The 19,228-nt window shown below is 39.9% G+C and overlaps 1 protein-coding gene across 4 annotated transcripts in view; it reads right to left on the bottom strand.

Annotated features, from left to right (window-relative positions):
• The window catches only part of LOC138801669 (mas-related G-protein coupled receptor member H-like), a 566,124-nt gene that overhangs the window by 469,078 nt on the left and 77,818 nt on the right, over positions 1 to 19,228 (bottom strand). For 3 of the 4 annotated variants that reach the window (XM_069984721.1, XM_069984722.1, XM_069984723.1), the window contains one exon: positions 17,243 to 19,060. In XM_069984721.1, coding sequence (XP_069840822.1) covers positions 18,983 to 19,060 — 78 coding nt within the window. In that variant the 3' untranslated portion in view covers positions 17,243 to 18,982. Of the gene's footprint in view, positions 1 to 17,242; positions 19,061 to 19,228 lie in introns of those variants that run through there. The other variant, XR_011364644.1, reaches the window with a different exon arrangement.

The raw sequence follows: 19,228 nt of genomic DNA on the forward strand, positions 1-19,228 counted from the left end.
TTTGTGCCTGACCCAGTTAGTATTTATTGAGGCATACTGTGCCTGCCGTATGTTTAGTTCAAGCAGGGCCTGTCACTATATAGCCACTGGCCCAGCTGTAGGGCACAATGTGCAATGTCATTTGGCACACCTTTAGCTCTTGAGGGGAAAACCCCGTACAAAGCAGCAACTCCTGTCATTTAGATCATTTTGACATGTATCGTAACCATCCATCTGCTATGCATCACAGTTAACTGTCTGGCCCATGGAGGTAAGCCTTGATGGTATACAGTGGCCCTAAGGCCATACAATCCATGGGCCAGGTGGTGTCCACCTGGTCCCTGTAGCATAGGGCCCAATACAAATTGGCCATCGAATTAGAAACAAAATTTAATTCTAGCAAATCCTGAAAAAATGAATCTTGGAGCTTGCTTTTCTGTTATTATGGGCTCCAGCACCATGTCTGGCTCACGGCCGTGCGGAGCAGGAGCATGCTGGGCTTCTTTGGCTTCTTTGTACTCAGCTTCATTTATAAGCATAAAATATTCAGTGTTCACTTTTTAATCCCAGCCGCATATTGGAACGCATTTGGTTTTATATTATTTTCACACTCTGTAATACTACGGCCGTTGTATTGCAGCGTAGCAGTTGCACATGTACCTGCGACCAATACTGCCATATTGGCCGCAGGAACATAACTGAATGGATATTTGAATTACGGAAACCAATGGGTGTGCTGCAATTCAATTAACCATTAACTTCAATACAAGTATGGCCATGAGAACGGCCATACATTGTGTGAACAGACTGCGAACAACCACCATTGTTTACAGTCTGCCGGCCGGAAATAATAGACATGTCAATAATTTCCACACCCATAAGGGAATAGCGGCCATTGTGCAATACATTCTGTGCACAGTGGCCGCTGTTCCCCATAGGATTTATCATGTTTTTTTTTTTTTGTTTTGTTATATTTGGCAACAGCGGACGTTCTTGTCAAGAAAAAATACACTGTGTGAACATAGCCTTACAGTTATATCCCATCTAGAGTAGGGGTCACATGACAGCTGCAGCCAGACACCCGTTTCAGGCTCTGTGCAGGGGAAATAATGGCGTCAGGAGGATTTAGGGGCATTTTTCTTGATCCCACTTTTTATATTAATCTGTGCTATAATCTTGGAAAAAATGATGAACTGATAGATAAACCCTCCTGATAAAGGAGAAGGACAAATCCAGTAGTTACTATGTGAACAATGTTATAAGGTAAGAGGCTAGACTGGAAGGATATCAGGCCTTCCCCATCGTCCATAATAAGCTGCTTCTGATCTAGTCATTGGTCTTAGTGTAGAGATGACTGAAGATGTGCAATGGAAATGTAAAAACATGAATATTGTCAGCTCCGCGGATATCCATAAAGTCCACCGTATATACTGGGTACCAGATGAGGAGCACCGAAACATCAAACTCCATGGACATCAGAATTTTACTGTACCATCCCAGATAAAACTGTGCGAGCCATGATGAAGAAGTATACTCTGAAGCGCGTCGGTGTTTTTATTGTGGTTCACAAGATGGTACAATAAAATTGGAGAGTTTAAACTCACTGGAGCTGGAACGTCTTTTGAAAATTCTTCTGCAATAAAATGGTGCCAGATTAATCACTGGAAACGTAGAACAGATCTCCTGTCTCACACAGCCTCCTCCTGCTGCCCCTGCCCAGAGGGGAGCCGCGCTCCCCCCGGGCAGTTAACCCTATAGGCGCTGCAGTCCGTGGGAACGCAGTGTCTATAGTGAATCAGGAGGGAAATCCGCTCCCTCCAAACCCCCCTTCACCCCCTTATACCATAGACACTAAAACTCTGCTTAATGCGCCTGGGCTGCTATGGTAATAACGACCAGGCCCCTGCACCGAGGCAAGGGTCTGATCGTGCGAATGAGCTGTCAGTGTACTGACAGCTCATTCACTCTATAACACATTACAGCACTGACCATGTGCTGTAATGTATCATAGATGTACCTAAAAAAGTAAAAGGGAAACACCCACAAATATATAACTAAAGAAACAAATAAGTAAGTAAATAAACACATTCCCTATCCCCCTGTCACAACTCAGGTCACATAGAGATGCAGGAGAGATGCGGACAGTGGATCCTAAACTCAGCTCCGCCCACTGTCCCTGCCTACTTGCCGCTATCTGCCCTTAAATGGCAGCGGGCAACTGGGCAGCAGTCCCTGGCCTGGATATGTGAAACAAAAGACAAGACAAACAAACACAATAAGAATAGTCAGCAATCCAGGTCACAACAAACGGGAAGCAAAAGTACAAAATCGAATCCAAAGGCGTAGTCAAATAACAGGCAATAAGGTCAGGGGCAGGCGGCAAGCAGGAATGGTCAGGAAGGCGGAGCAAGGGTGCAAGGAACCAGGGAACAGACAAAATAGCAGACACAAGACAGCTCAATAACCGGCAAGGCACAGGCAGGAACAGAGACCTTACAGGGGATTGGAGGAACCAGCTGTCAATCACTGAGAAAATGCCAGATTAACTGTTACACGACCAGAGGAGCAGACCAGACACCGATGGGGCAGGGAAACAATTAGCAGAGCAGAAGGCATAAGACACAGTTCAGACAGGGCACAAACAAAGGCAAACAAAACACAGAATAGGTGGAAAGTTATGGCCAAAAGCGCAGTCTCGGTCGTACCTTACGCAACGAGGACTGCGCCAAAGTTCCATCATGTGCATTCATAACACCCCCTTTATAAATGATCCCCTATAAATAAAATACACGTATTTGGTATTGCCGTGTCCGTAATGACCCCGTCTATTTACCCCTTACATTAATTATCCTGACCGATTGACAACATAAAAAAAAATAATAAAAAAATAACCCAAATTACATTCTTTTGTTAATCCTGTCCCCAAAACGACACCCAAAGAGTAATGCCCCTATTCCACGAGTCGTTTGTAGGAGCAAACGAGTGCTATTAGCGCTCGTTTGCTCCTCGTTCCCCGCTCGCTGCCGCCGCTATTCAACGCGGCGTCAGCGAGCGGGTGAGTGCGGGAGGGGCGGCGGGGAGCTGCTGGGGGGGCTGCCCGGGGGATCGCTGATCGTCCGGGCAGCCCATAGGATATAGCAGCATCTGCTGCCGACGGTCCTATTCAACGGAACGACGGCAGCAGATCGCTGCTATATCAGTCGCTTGTTTTTCAACATGTTGAAAAACAAGCGACTGCAACGATCAGCCGACATGAACGATGTCGGCTGATCATTGCACTCTATTCCACGGGACGAATATCGTTCGTAGCGGCCGTTATCGGCCGAATATGAACGATATTGCTCCTCTAAACGACCCGTGGAATAGGGCCTTTAACCGCTAAAAACGCCAGCTTATGCCGCAAAAAAAAAAAAAAAAAAGCCCTCACATAACTCCATGGGTGAAAAAGACAAATATTACTGCTCTTACAATACGCAAGACACCCCGAGATAGCTGTCTGCAGATGGGAAGTCTTTCCTTTTAGAGAGATTGTTTGACTTGGCATAAATCCCCAGTCAATGGTCTAAGGCTCCTTGACTGAGCGAGACTTGACTTGAAGGGACATCTCTTTTCTCAAGAGGTGTCAGAGCTATTTTGCATCTCATTTCTTCCCAGAATTCTCAGTGGAGCAGCAATGGTCTATAAGTCTCCACACGTCTTTATGATGAGCTCTCCTTAAGGAGAGTAACTACCCCTTGACCCAATATAGTATAAATGCCATAAACTATAACAAAAGTGATGTAACACTATATATATACAGTATATATATCACTGTAATCGTACCGACCTGAGGAATAATGATAACATCATATGTAACATAAAGTAACTGCTATATAACATGGATATCACTGTAACCGACCTGACGGATAACGATAACATGACATATGTAACGTATAGTAACCGCTATATAACATGTCATATATGACGTATAGTAACCGCTATATAACATGTCATATGTAACGTATAGTAACCGCTATATAACATGTCATATGTAACGTATAGTAACCGCTATATAACATGTCATATGTAACGTATAGTAACCGCTATATAACATGTCATATGTAACGTATAGTAACCGCTATATAACATGTCTTATGTAACGTATAGTAACCGCTATATAACGTCATATGTAACGTATAGTAACCGCTATATAACATGTCATATGTAACGTATAGTAACCGCTATATAACGTCATATATAACGTATAGTAACCGCTATATAACATGACATATGTAACGTATAGTAACCGCTATATAACATGTCATATGTAACGTATAGTAACCGCTATATAACATGTCATATGTAACGTATAGTAACCGCTATATAACATGTCATATGTAAGGTATAGTAACCGCTATATAACATGTCATATGTAACGTATAGTAACCGCTATATAACATGTCATATGTAAAGTATAGTAACCGCTATATAACATGTCATATGTAACGTATAGTAACCGCTATATAACATGTCATATGTAAAGTATAGTAACCGCTATATAACGTCATATGTAACGTATAGTAACCGCTATATAACATGACATATGTAACGTATAGTAACCGCTATATAACATGACATATGTAACGTATAGTGATTGCTATATAATATGTCATATATAACGTATAGTAACCGCTATATAACATGTCATATGTAACGTATAGTAACCGCTATATAACGTCATATATAACGTATAGTAACCGCTATATAACATGACATATGTAACGTATAGTAACCGCTATATAACATGTCATATGTAACGTATAGTAACCGCTATATAACGTCATATATAACGTATAGTAACCGCTATATAACATGTCATATGTAACGTATAGTAACCGCTATATAACATGTCATATGTAACGTATAGTAACCGCTATATAACATGACATATGTAACGTATAGTGATTGCTATATAACATGTCATATATAACGTATAGTAACCGCTATATAACATGTCATATGTAACGTATAGTAACCGCTATATAACATGTCATATGTAACGTATAGTAACCGCTATATAACATGTCATATGTAACGTATAGTGACCGCTATATAACATGTCATATGTAACGTATAGTAACCGCTATATAACATGTCATATGTAACGTATAGTAACCGCTATATAACATGTCATATGTAACGTATAGTAACCGCTATATAACATGTCATATGTAAAGTATAGTAACCGCTATATAACATGTCATATGTAACGTATAGTAACCGCTATATAACATGTCATATGTAAAGTATAGTAACCGCTATATAACATGACATATGTAACGTATAGTGATTGCTATATAACATGTCATATATAACGTATAGTAACCGCTATATAACGTCATATATAACGTATAGTAACCGCTATATAACATGACATATGTAACGTATAGTAACCGCTATATAACATGTCATATGTAACGTATAGTAACCGCTATATAACGTCATATATAACGTATAGTAACCGCTATATAACATGACATATGTAACGTATAGTAACCGCTATATAACATGTCATATGTAACGTATAGTAACCGCTATATAACATGTCATATGTAAAGTATAGTGACCGCTATATAACATGTCATATGTAACGTATAGTAATCGCTATATAACATGTCATATGTAACGTATAGTAACCGCTATATAACATGCCATATGTAACGTATAGTAACCGCTATATAACATGTCATATGTAACATATAGTAACCGCTATATAACATGCCATATGTAACGTATAGTAACCGCTATATAACATGTCATATGTAACGTATAGTAACCGCTATATAACATGTCATATGTAACGTATAGTAACCGCTATATAACATGTCTTATGTAACGTATAGTAACCGCTATATAACGTCATATGTAACGTATAGTAACCGCTATATAACATGTCATATGTAACGTATAGTAACCGCTATATAACATGTCATATATGACGTATAGTAACCGCTATATAACATGTCATATGTAACGTATAGTAACCGCTATATAACATGTCATATGTAACGTATAGTAACCGCTATATAACATGTCATATGTAACGTATAGTAACCGCTATATAACATGTCATATGTAAAGTATAGTGACCGCTATATAACATGTCATATGTAACGTATAGTAATCGCTATATAACATGTCATATGTAACGTATAGTAACCGCTATATAACATGCCATATATAACGTATAGTAACCGCTATATAACATGTCATATGTAACGTATAGTAATCGCTATATAACATGTCATATGTAACGTATAGTAACCGCTATATAACATGTCATATGTAACCTATAGTAACCGCTATATAACATGTCATATGTAACATATAGTAACCGCTATTTAACATGCCATATGTAACGTATAGTAACCGCTATATAACATGTCATATGTAACGTATAGTAACCGCTATATAACATGTCATATGTAAAGTATAGTGACCGCTATATAACATGTCATATGTAACGTATAGTAATCGCTATATAACATGTCATATGTAACGTATAGTAACCGCTATATAATATGTCATATGTAACGTATAGTAACCGCTATATAGCATGTCATATGTAACGTATAGTAACCGCTATATAACATGTCATATATAACGTATAGTAACCGCTATATAACATGACATATGTAACGTATAATGACTGCTATATAACATGTCATATGTAAGGTATAGTAACCGCTATATAACATGTCATATGTAACGTATAGTAACCGCTATATAACATGTCATATGTAACGTATAGTAACCGCTATATAACATGTCATATGTAACGTATAGTAACCGCTATATAACATGTCATATGTAACAGATAGTAACCGCTATATAACATGTCATATGTAACGTATAGTAACCACTATATAACATGTCATATGTAACGTATAGTAACCGCTATATAACATGACATATGTAACGTATAGTAACCGCTATATAACATGTCATATGTAACGTATAGTAACCGCTATATAACGTCATATGTAACGTATAGTAACCGCTATATAACATGACATATGTAACGTATAGTAACCGCTATATAACATGACATATGTAACGTATAGTAACCGCTATATAACATGTCATATGTAACGTATAGTAACCGCTATATAACATGTCATATGTAACGTATAGTAACCGCTATATAACATGTCATATGTGACGTATAGTAACCGCTATATAACATGTCATATGTAACGTATAGTAACCGCTATATAACATGTCATATGTAACGTATAGTAACCGCTATATAACATGTCATATGTAACGTATAGTAACCGCTATATAACATGTCATATGTAAAGTATAGTGACCGCTATATAACATGTCATATGTAACGTATAGTAATCGCTATATAACATGTCATATGTAACGTATAGTAACCGCTATATAACATACGTATAGTAACCGCTATATAACATGTCATATGTAACATATAGTAACCGCTATATAACATGTCATATGTAACGTATAGTAACCGCTATATAACATGTCATACGTAACGTATAGTAACCGCTATATAACATGACATATGTAACGTATAGTAACCGCTATATAACATGTCATATGTAACGTATAGTAACCGCTATATAACATGTCATATGTAACATATAGTAACCGCTATATAACATGCCATATGTAACGTATAGTAACCGCTATATAACATGTCATATGTAACGTATAGTAACCGCTATATAACATGTCATATGTAAAGTATAGTGACCGCTATATAACATGTCATATGTAACGTATAGTAATCGCTATATAACATGTCATATGTAACGTATAGTAACCGCTATATAATATGTCATATGTAACGTATAGTAACCGCTATATAGCATGTCATATGTAACGTATAGTAACCGCTATATAACATGTCATATATAACGTATAGTAACCGCTATATAACATGACATATGTAACGTATAATGACTGCTATATAACATGTCATATGTAAGGTATAGTAACCGCTATATAACATGTCATATGTAACGTATAGTAACCGCTATATAACATGTCATATGTAACGTATAGTAACCGCTATATAACATGTCATATGTAACATATAGTAACCGCTATATAACATGTCATATGTAACGTATAGTAACCGCTATATAACATGTCATATGTAACAGATAGTAACCGCTATATAACATGTCATATGTAACGTATAGTAACCACTATATAACATGTCATATGTAACGTATAGTAACCGCTATATAACATGACATATGTAACGTATAGTAACCGCTATATAACATGTCATATGTAACGTATAGTAACCGCTATATAACGTCATATGTAACGTATAGTAACCGCTATATAACATGACATATGTAACGTATAGTAACCGCTATATAACATGACATATGTAACGTATAGTAACCGCTATATAACATGTCATATGTAACGTATAGTAACCGCTATATAACATGTCATATGTAACGTATAGTAACCGCTATATAACATGTCATATGTGACGTATAGTAACCGCTATATAACATGTCATATGTAACGTATAGTAACCGCTATATAACATGTCATATGTAACGTATAGTAACCGCTATATAACATGTCATATGTAAAGTATAGTGACCGCTATATAACATGTCATATGTAACGTATAGTAATCGCTATATAACATGTCATATGTAACGTATAGTAACCGCTATATAACATACGTATAGTAACCGCTATATAACATGTCATATGTAACATATAGTAACCGCTATATAACATGTCATATGTAACGTATAGTAACCGCTATATAACATGTCATACGTAACGTATAGTAACCGCTATATAACATGTCATATGTAACGTATAGTAACCGCTATATAACATGTCATATGTGACGTATAGTAACCGCTATATAACATGTCATATGTAACGTATAGTAACCGCTATATTGTGGGGAGGCTGAGGGGCAATGTTATTGTGGGGAGGCTGAGGGGCAATGTTATTGTGGGGAGGCTGAGAGGCAATGTTATTGTGGGGAGGCTGAGAGGCAATGTTATTGTGGGGAGGCTGAGGGGCAATGTTATTGTGGGGAAGCTGAGAGGCAATGTTATTGTGGGGAGGCTGAGGTGCAATGTTATTGTGGGGAAGCTGAGAGGCAATGTTATTGTGGGGAGGCTGAGGGGCAATGTTATTGTGGGGAGGCTGAGAGGCAATGTTATTGTGGGGAGGCTGAGAGGCAATGTTATTGTGGGGAGGCTGAGGGGCAATGTTATTGTGGGGAGGCTGAGAGGCAATGTTATTGTGGGGATGCATGGCTGTGGTCAGTGTGATGCTGTGATGGGGCAAGGAAGACTGTACTCACCCTCACATTTATATTTTCCACTTGCACTTTACATGGATGAGCTTTAAAAAGACAAACCAATGTCTTTGATTCCATGGGAGACTGAGAAGTTTTATTCCGTAACATGAGCATTCTTTAACTTGGAGTCCATGAATTATATGTAATCAATGTGATCATGAGGTTTATACCCCCCTAAGTATTAATCCACATTGCAGATTAATTGGCAATTGTATAGTAGGCAGTATAATGGCAGTCACCCAGCTTTCCCAGCATTTTGTATAAAGGGGTCACCCAGCTTTCCCGGCATCTTGTATAATGGAGGTCACCCAGCTTTCCTAGTATCTTGTAGTCAGTATATAAAAATGTAATAGTTTTCTTTCTGAAGTAGTCCAGTCTTAACAATGATACCACATGCTTTGCTATACAAAGGGGCCCGCTGAGGCTGTCGCCCAGGGTCCCACAAAAGCCTGGAGCCGGCCCTGATAAGTACTTCAGTATATATATATACACCCAAATGCACCCGCATCCCATTTAATTAACAAATTAAGTTCAATTTCACAGCCGTGTTACAGAATGACCAGTGTCATATATAGTGTGAACCCGACCTTAAGGTGATTAGCCACATGTCTGAGGATGACTGGGAAACATGACTCGGACACCTTCCAAACAATTAAATCCCAAGCAAATATCAAGCTATTACATGTGGCTGCCCCACAAACATGATGACTCCACCACCACAACGGGAATATCATACTGGAGCACGACCTCACGATGGCTGATACATTACAAGCCTTACGCACTGCAGTAAAATACTTACTTTCTGACTTCTCCTGGGAAACAACTTAAATTAAAACGACTTAATTTAAAAGACTAAAATTACCCATAGTGCCTTTGTTTCCCCTCATAAGGGATTCCTTATTGGAAACATGACAGCCCACTCCTGCTTGCTGACCTCTTCCATTGTGCATGAGCATGCCTATCATTTGGGAAATGGTCATCACATTGGTCACCACCCGTCTTGGACCACCCGTCTTGGACCCGCCTATCTAAGACATTTTGGGAAATGGTCATCACATTGGTCACCACCCGTCTTGGACCACCCGTCTTGGACCCGCCTATCTAAGACATTTTGGGAAATGGTCATCACATTGGTCACCACCCGTCTTGGACTCCCCTGCTCCCTCACCCTCCCTTGGTGTATATTCGGCATACCCTTAAGAGAACCCCGATACGATTACCACTGACAATTGTTATTTTCTAACTCTGCTGCGGCAAGAAAATCCATTCTCCATTTCTAGATAGAACCCTGTCCGCCAACAAGACGGCTCTCGCTCAAGAAACTAGTTTATCTCTTTCGCGTGGAGTGGATAGAGGCTTCTCTACCCAAAGAAAAGAAGGTCCAACGTTTCTACCTCACATGGTCTAAATTCCTCCCTCTCATCCCGCCACGCGTGAGAGACAGATGGAAGCAATGCTAACGCAATACAACATGGCGTATAGAACACCACGTTAGTGCTAGGGACCCGTTTGATGGCCATCACATCTTACTACTGATCTCACCCCCCGGGATGTCACCTCCTTCATCTCCCTCTGGGTGCCCAGAACCAGGTCTAATACCGCGATGTATCTATTATAGGACATATGATACCGCGTAGATTGTAGTTAGAGTGAATCTACAGTGTAATCGAAGCGATTCACTACACTCGGCAAACAGCTTCACTCTCCGCTCTGTTTGGCTCCTGGTGTCTGGAAAAGCTGGATGCAGCTGTAGGAGAAGTTTCTCAGGACTGCATCCAGCTTTCCAGGCACCCGGAGTGGAACAGAGCAGTGCGGAGCGGAGATCAATGGCAGCCGGCAGACAAGCCGATTGTGGAGCGTACCAAAGCGCCTTATTTACACTGTAAGCTCGCTCCTCTCTGATTGTAATAAACGGCCTGTTACAGGCAGGTACAGAGGAAAACATCTGATAGGGACGGTATAGCGTAGCTGTCATGAAGCACGCTGAGCCAATCAACCTGAAATCCATTCTGCGGCCAGAAGTTTGAGTATCCATGGATATGACGGCGCCAGGTTGGTATTCTGCACAAACCTAATTGGACCCAGTGTGGTCGTATCCATGGATGCCTGAAAGACGTGGCCTCCTCCTCTGCCTGATATACAGTGATTTACGCCTGCTCAGGAACAGGTGTAGATTTCTGCAGATGCCATACAGCAGGTCAGGCCAGAGGGGTGCGCCGGCGGGACCATCAGGGACAGCGCCTAATTCAAGACCGTACGCCGGTCTTCATAAATGTGCCTCATAGTGTTCTTTGGTGCCCTGCGCAGTTCACTTAAAGAAAAAGCTGGCGAGTGCGTCGTCACATGGCCTCTATTTAAAGGGAAAGTGTCCACATATTAAACCCACATTTCAGAATCACATAATTGAACACCAATGAGGGATTATAGTAGTCATGCACAGTGCACTCGCTGACCATACTACGGGGGGGACATATAGCACAGTGAGGATTTCTGATGCAAGGGCATAGGGGAACAATAAGCCCCGCCTCTTTGGCACTATTCACAGTCTGAATAATTATTAAAATAACAACACAGGCAAATACAACAAAGGTCGACTTTGCTTTTATTGCTATATATCCAGTGGAAGAACGTTCCCTTCCCCCTGCACTATAGATGTTTACTCGGTGTGCTCAATAATGGACATGCACTGTACGGCCACTTGTTACTAGGTAAGAGAACAATCAGCTCTCATATTACTAATACTCTATGCAGAGATTCAATTGATTCCTCACCTGTGCGGCTACAGATATATAACATACTGTATAATGTATGGTCCTGCTCCGTACATCACCTGTGCGGCTGATATAACAGAATATACAGATATATAACATATAATGTATGGTCCTGCTCCGTACATCACTCACCTGTGCGGCTGATATAACACAGAATATACAGATATATAACATATAATGTATGGTCCTGCTCCGTACATCACCTGTGCGGCTGATATAACAGAATATACAGATATATAACATATAATGTATGGTCCTGCTCCGTACATCACCTGTGCGGCTGATATAACACAGAATATACAGATATATAACATATAATGTATGGTCCTGCTCCGTACATCACCTGTGCGGCTGATATAACAGAATATACAGATATATAACATATAATATATGGTCCTGCTCCGTACATCACCTGTGCGGCTGATATAACACAGAATATACAGATATATAACATATAATGTATGGTCCTGCTCCGTACATTACTCACCTGTGCGGCTGATATAACAGAATATACAGATATATAACATATAATGTATGGTCCTGCTCCGTACATCACCTGTGCGGCTGATATAACAGAATATACAGATATATAACATATAATGTATGGTCCTGCTCCCTACATCACCTGTGCGGCTGATATAACACAGAATATACAGATATATAACATATAATGTATGGTCCTGCTCCGTACATCACCTATGCGGCTGATATAACAGAATATACAGATATATAACATATAATGTATGGTCCTGCTCCGTACATCACTCACCTGTGCGGCTGATATAACACAGAATATACAGATATATAACATATAATGTATGGTCCTGCTCCGTACATCACCTGTGCGGCTTATATAACAGAATATACAGATATATAACATATAATGTATGGTCCTGCTCCCTACATCACCTGTGCGGCTGATATAACACAGAATATACAGATATATAACATATAATGTATGGTCCTGCTCCGTACATCACTCACCTGTGCGGCTGATATAACAGAATATACAGATATATAACATATAATGTATGGTCCTGCTCCGTACATCACCTGTGCGGCTGATATAACACAGAATATACAGATATATAACATATAATGTATGGTCCTGCTCCGTACATCACCTGTGCGGCTGATATAACACAGAATATACAGATATATAACATATAATGTATGGTCCTGCTCCGTACATCACCTGTGCGGCTGATATAACAGAATATACAGATATATAACATATAATGTATGGTCCTGCTCCGTACATCACCTGTGCGGCTGATATAACACAGAATATACAGATATATATCATATAATATATGGTCCTGCTCCGTACATCACCTGTGCGGCTGATATAACACAGAATATACAGATATATAACATATAATGTATGGTCCTGCTCCGTACATTACTCACCTGTGCGGCTGATATAACAGAATATACAGATATATAACATATAATGTATGGTCCTGCTCCGTACATCACTTACCTGTGCGGCTGATATAACAGAATATACAGATATATAACATATAATGTATGGTCCTGCTCCGTACATCACCTGTGCGGCTGATATAACACAGAATATACAGATATATAACATATAATGTATGGTCCTGCTCCGTACATCACCTGTGCGGCTGATATAACACAGAATATACAGATATATAACATATAATGTATGGTCCTGCTCCGTACATCACTCACCTGTGCGGCTGATATAACAGTATACAGATATATAACATATAATGTATGGTCCTGCTCCCTACATCACTTACCTGTGCGGCTGATATAACACAGAATATACAGATATATAACATATAATGTATGGTCCTGCTCCGTACATCACCTGTGCGGCTGATATAATACAGTATATACAGATATATAACATATAATGTATGGTCCTGCTCCCTACATCACTTACCTGTGCGGCTGATATAACACAGAATATACAGATATATAACATATAATGTATGGTCCTGCTCCGTACATCACCTGTGCGGCTGATATAACAGAATATACAGATATATAACATATAATGTATGGTCCTGCTCCGTACATTACTCACCTGTGCGGCTGATATAATACAGAATATACAGATATATAACATATAATGTATGGTCCTGCTCCGTACATCACCTGTGCGGCTGATATAACACAGAATATACAGATATATAACATATAATGTATGGTCCTGCTCCGTACATTACTCACCTGTGCGGCTGATATAACACAGAATATACAGATATATAACATATAATGTATGGTCCTGCTCCGTACATCACTTACCTGTGCGGCTGATATAACACAGAATATACAGATATATAACATATAATGTATGGTCCTGCTCCGTACATCACCTGTGCGGCTGATATAATACAGAATATACAGATATATAACATATAATGTATGGTCCTGCTCCGTACATCACCTGTGCGGCTGATATAACACAGAATATACAGATATATAACATATAATGTATGGTCCTGCTCCGTACATTACTCACCTGTGCGGCTGATATAACAGAATATACAGATATATAACATATAATGTATGGTCCTGCTCCGTACATCACCTGTGCGGCTGATATAACAGAATATACAGGTATATAACATATAATGTATGGTCCTGCTCCGTACATCACCTGTGCGGCTGATATAACAGAATATACAGATATATAACATATATGTATGGTCCTGCTCCGTACATCACCTGTGCGGCTGATATAATACAGAATATACAGATATATAACATATAATGTATGGTCCTGCTCCGTACATCACCTGTGCGGCTGATATAACACAGAATATACAGATATATAACATATAATGTATGGTCCTGCTCCGTACATCACTCACCTGTGCGGCTGATATAACAGAATATACAGATATATAACATATAATGTATGGTCCTGCTCCGTACATCACTCACCTGTGCGGCTGATATAACAGAATATACAGATATATAACATATAATGTATGGTCCTGCTCCGTACATCACCTGTGCGGCTGATATAACACAGAATATACAGATATATAACATATAATGTATGGTCCTGCTCCATACATCACCTGTGCGGCTGATATAACAGAATATACAGATATATAACATATAATGTATGGTCCTGCTCCCTACATCACTCACCTGTGCGGCTGATATAACACAGAATATACAGATATATAACATATAATATATGGTCCTGCTCCGTACATCACCTGTGCGGCTGATATAACAGTATACAGATATATAACATATAATGTATGGTCCTGCTCCGTACATCACCTGTGCGGCTGATATAACACAGAATATACAGATATATAACATATAATGTATGGTCCTGCTCCGTACATCACCTGTGCGGCTGATATAACACAGAATATACAGATATATAACATATAATTTATGGTCCTGCTCCGTACATCACTTACCTGTGCGGCTGATATAACACAGAATATACAGATATATAACATATAATGTATGGTCCTGCTCCGTACATCACCTGTGCGGCTGATATAACAGAATATACAGATATATAACATATAATGTATGGTCCTGCTCCGTACGTCACCTGTGCGGCTGATATAACAGTATACAGATATATAACATATAATGTATGGTCCTGCTCCGTACATTACTCACCTGTGCGGCTGATATAACAGAATATACAGATATATAACATATAATGTATGGTCCTGCTCCGTACATCACTTACCTGTGCGGCTGATATAACAGAATATACAGATATATAACATATAATGTATGGTCCTGCTCCGTACATCACTTACCTGTGCGGCTGATATAACAGAATATACAGATATATAACATATAATGTATGGTCCTGCTCCGTACATCACCTGTGCGGCTGATATAACACTATACAGATATATAACATATAATGTATGGTCCTGCTCCGTACATCACCTGTGCGGCTGATATAACAGAATATACAGATATATAACATATAATGGATGGTCCTGCTCCGTACATCACCTGTGCGGCTGATATAACAGAATATACAGATATATAACATATAATGTATGGTCCTGCTCCGTACATCACCTGTGCGGCTGATATAACACAGAATATACAGATATATAACATATAATGTATGGTCCTGCTCCCTACATCACTTACCTGTGCGGCTGAGCAGAGCCGCGCCAGCCTCACCCCGCAGCCTCCTGTATAGTCCTGTCCATCCTCCGGGGGTTATTCTCGGGGGCCGCACAGTAGTAATTGCAGTAATTGATAATACGGTTGAGGATTGTACATGGAACACGGCCAGAAACGGATACACGTGGTCTGTATGAAGTATTTTTATACTAATAAACTTTCCAGGTTTATGAGAAGTATTACGTTGGGTTTCATTCGGTCTTACCCTTTGCGGTTGAGGGTCTTCTTTGCGGGGGGCTTTGTGGTATTTTTTTACTATGTCCTTTTACCTTTCGGTAATGTTGTTGTGCTTCCTACAGTTACTTTGTGGTCTGTGGGGTCAGAGGGCTATGGTTAGTATGGGAAGCTGGGCTAATGTAAGGGCTGGTAAGTGACCCGTCTGTAGGTGGCTGAAAGAACCTGGATATAGCAATAGATGAGGAAGTCTACGGAGGGTACCAGCTGGTTCAGCCATTGAGAGATTGGACCATATGATCTCCACCTGAGTGATACCTACTATACCAACTCACCCCTCCCCATCCCTGTGGTGAACGGGACTTGCCTCGGGAACCCCACCAGAATACATTTCCCCCCAGATTGTGCTTATCTCACGACAGAGATGCTCAGCCAATCAGTGACTAGAGCGGCATCCCAACCCAGTCACTGATTGGCTGAGCGACCAGCTCATCAGCTGTGTGGTAACGTGTGGAGATCCCGGAGCCCGGCTGGGGAACCCGAGGCTGGTCCTGTCGCTCACTCACTCACAGATTTTAAAAATGGCCAGACGTCTTCTTTAACCATTACACCACGATAAGGACAACCATCCGTCCACCACTGGGCTCCACTAGTGTTTCGAGTCATTGGTAGCATGCATGTCTCAATGATAACATAGCTGGTATGTATCTGCTGATAGATGGTGACGGCAATGCTGGGTATAGATATATCGTCCACTGAATGATAGATGATATCAAAGACAACAGAAGAGACTGAACTATTTCTGGTCACGCGGCTCTGGTGTCACTCATATCCGGTGACATCTACACAGCCGTCCAGGAAACCTTTATTTTACAAAAATGTTCAGTGATCATTACGATACAAGGACATTATATAGAAGATATTACACAACAATAGAGGAGACTAAAACATAGGGAGCGACTTAAACAATGTAATAAAACCGACCGGCTGTTCACCAAAATATCATTCATTCTCTTAAGAAATGTCAATTATTCTGTTATAACCGGAGCCAGTAACACAGTATCAGCTACATGGACTCTTGAGTAGTCCTCATGGGGGCTCTCTGGCTATGATGGTCTCCAGTCATCATGATGGTGACTCTCATGTGTTAATGTTGGCCACTAGGCAATGATAATGACTCGATAAAAAAGATAATGACCTAATGGTAATTAGTATGGGTCTCTGGTCTTCACTATGACCTAATGGTAATAAGTATGGGTCTGTGGTCTTTACTATGACCTCCTGGTAATGATGATGGGTCTGTGGTCTTTACTATGACCTCCTGGTAATGATGATGGGTCTGTGGTCTTTACTATGACCTCCTGGTAATGATGATGGGTCTCTGGTCTTCACTATGACCTCCTGGTAATGATGATGGGTCTCTGGTCTTCACTATGACCTCCTGGTAATGATGATGGGTCTCTGGTCTTCACTATGACCTAATGGTAATAAGTATGGGTCTGTGGTCTTTACTATGACCCCCTGGTAATGATGATGGGTCTCTGGTCTTCACTATGACCTATAGTAATAATGATGGGTCTCTGGTCTTCACTATGACCTTATGGTAATGATGATGGGTCTCTAATCTTTGCTATGTCCTTATGGTAATGATGATGGGTCTCTGATCTCTACTATGACCTTGTGGTAGTAATAATGATGGATCTCTGGTCTTTACTATGACTTTATGGTAATGATGATGGGTCTCCAAACTTCTCTATGACTTTATGGTAATGATGATGGGTCTCCAAACTTCTCTATGACTTTATGGTAATGATGATGGGTCTCCAAACTTCTCTATGACTTTATGGTAATGATGATGGGTCTCCAAACTTCTCTATGACCTTATGGTAATGATGAAGTTCCTGGTGTTGATAGTGGCCCTTATGGTCATAACAATGACTTCCTAGTCTTGGTGATGACCCATGGTAATAATGGTGAGTTACTGGTGTTGATGGTGGACTTTATGGTCATGATGATGAGTTTCTGTTCTTGATAATGACCCATGGTAATAATGATGAGTTCCTTGATGATGACCCATGGTAATAATAATGGTGAGCCTCTGGTCTTGATAATGAACCATGGTAATAATGATGAGTTCCTTGATGATGACCCATGGTAATAATAATGGTGAGCCTCTGGTCTTGATAATGAACCATGGTAATAATGATGAGTTCCTTGATGATGACCCATGGTAATAATAATGGTGAGCCTCTGGTCTTGATAATGAACCATGGTAATAATGATGAGTTCCTTGATGATGACCCATGGTAATAATAATGGTGAGCCTCTGGTCTTGATAATGAACCATGGTAATAATGATGAGTTCCTTGATGATGACCCATGGTAATAATAATGGTGAGCCCCTGGTCTTGATGATGACCCATGGTAATAATGATGAGTCCCTGTTGTTTATAGTGGCCCTTATGGTCATGATGAGGAGTTACTGGTCTTGTTCACACTCTACCCTTGCTGATTTCTGGCTGACTGGACATTGGCCTGCTCACAATGTAGTACACAGTACGATAATCAGCACAATGAGTAACAAGGCGATGAGACCCCCGATAATTCCAAACACCATCTGTAAGACAAAACATAACACAATGTTCCACTGGTTTAATCCTGCCATTTTTTATTTTTGTTCATTAATATTTTTTTCTTTCACGGTTTCTTCGGGCCATCCATATATGTTTAGTCTCAGCAGGATTAGCTGCTTCTTTGTACTGTTTTCCACACAAGGATTCTGCAA

This window comes from Dendropsophus ebraccatus, chromosome 9 (genome assembly GCF_027789765.1).
Source record: "Dendropsophus ebraccatus isolate aDenEbr1 chromosome 9, aDenEbr1.pat, whole genome shotgun sequence".
Taxonomy (NCBI): domain Eukaryota; kingdom Metazoa; phylum Chordata; class Amphibia; order Anura; family Hylidae; genus Dendropsophus; species Dendropsophus ebraccatus.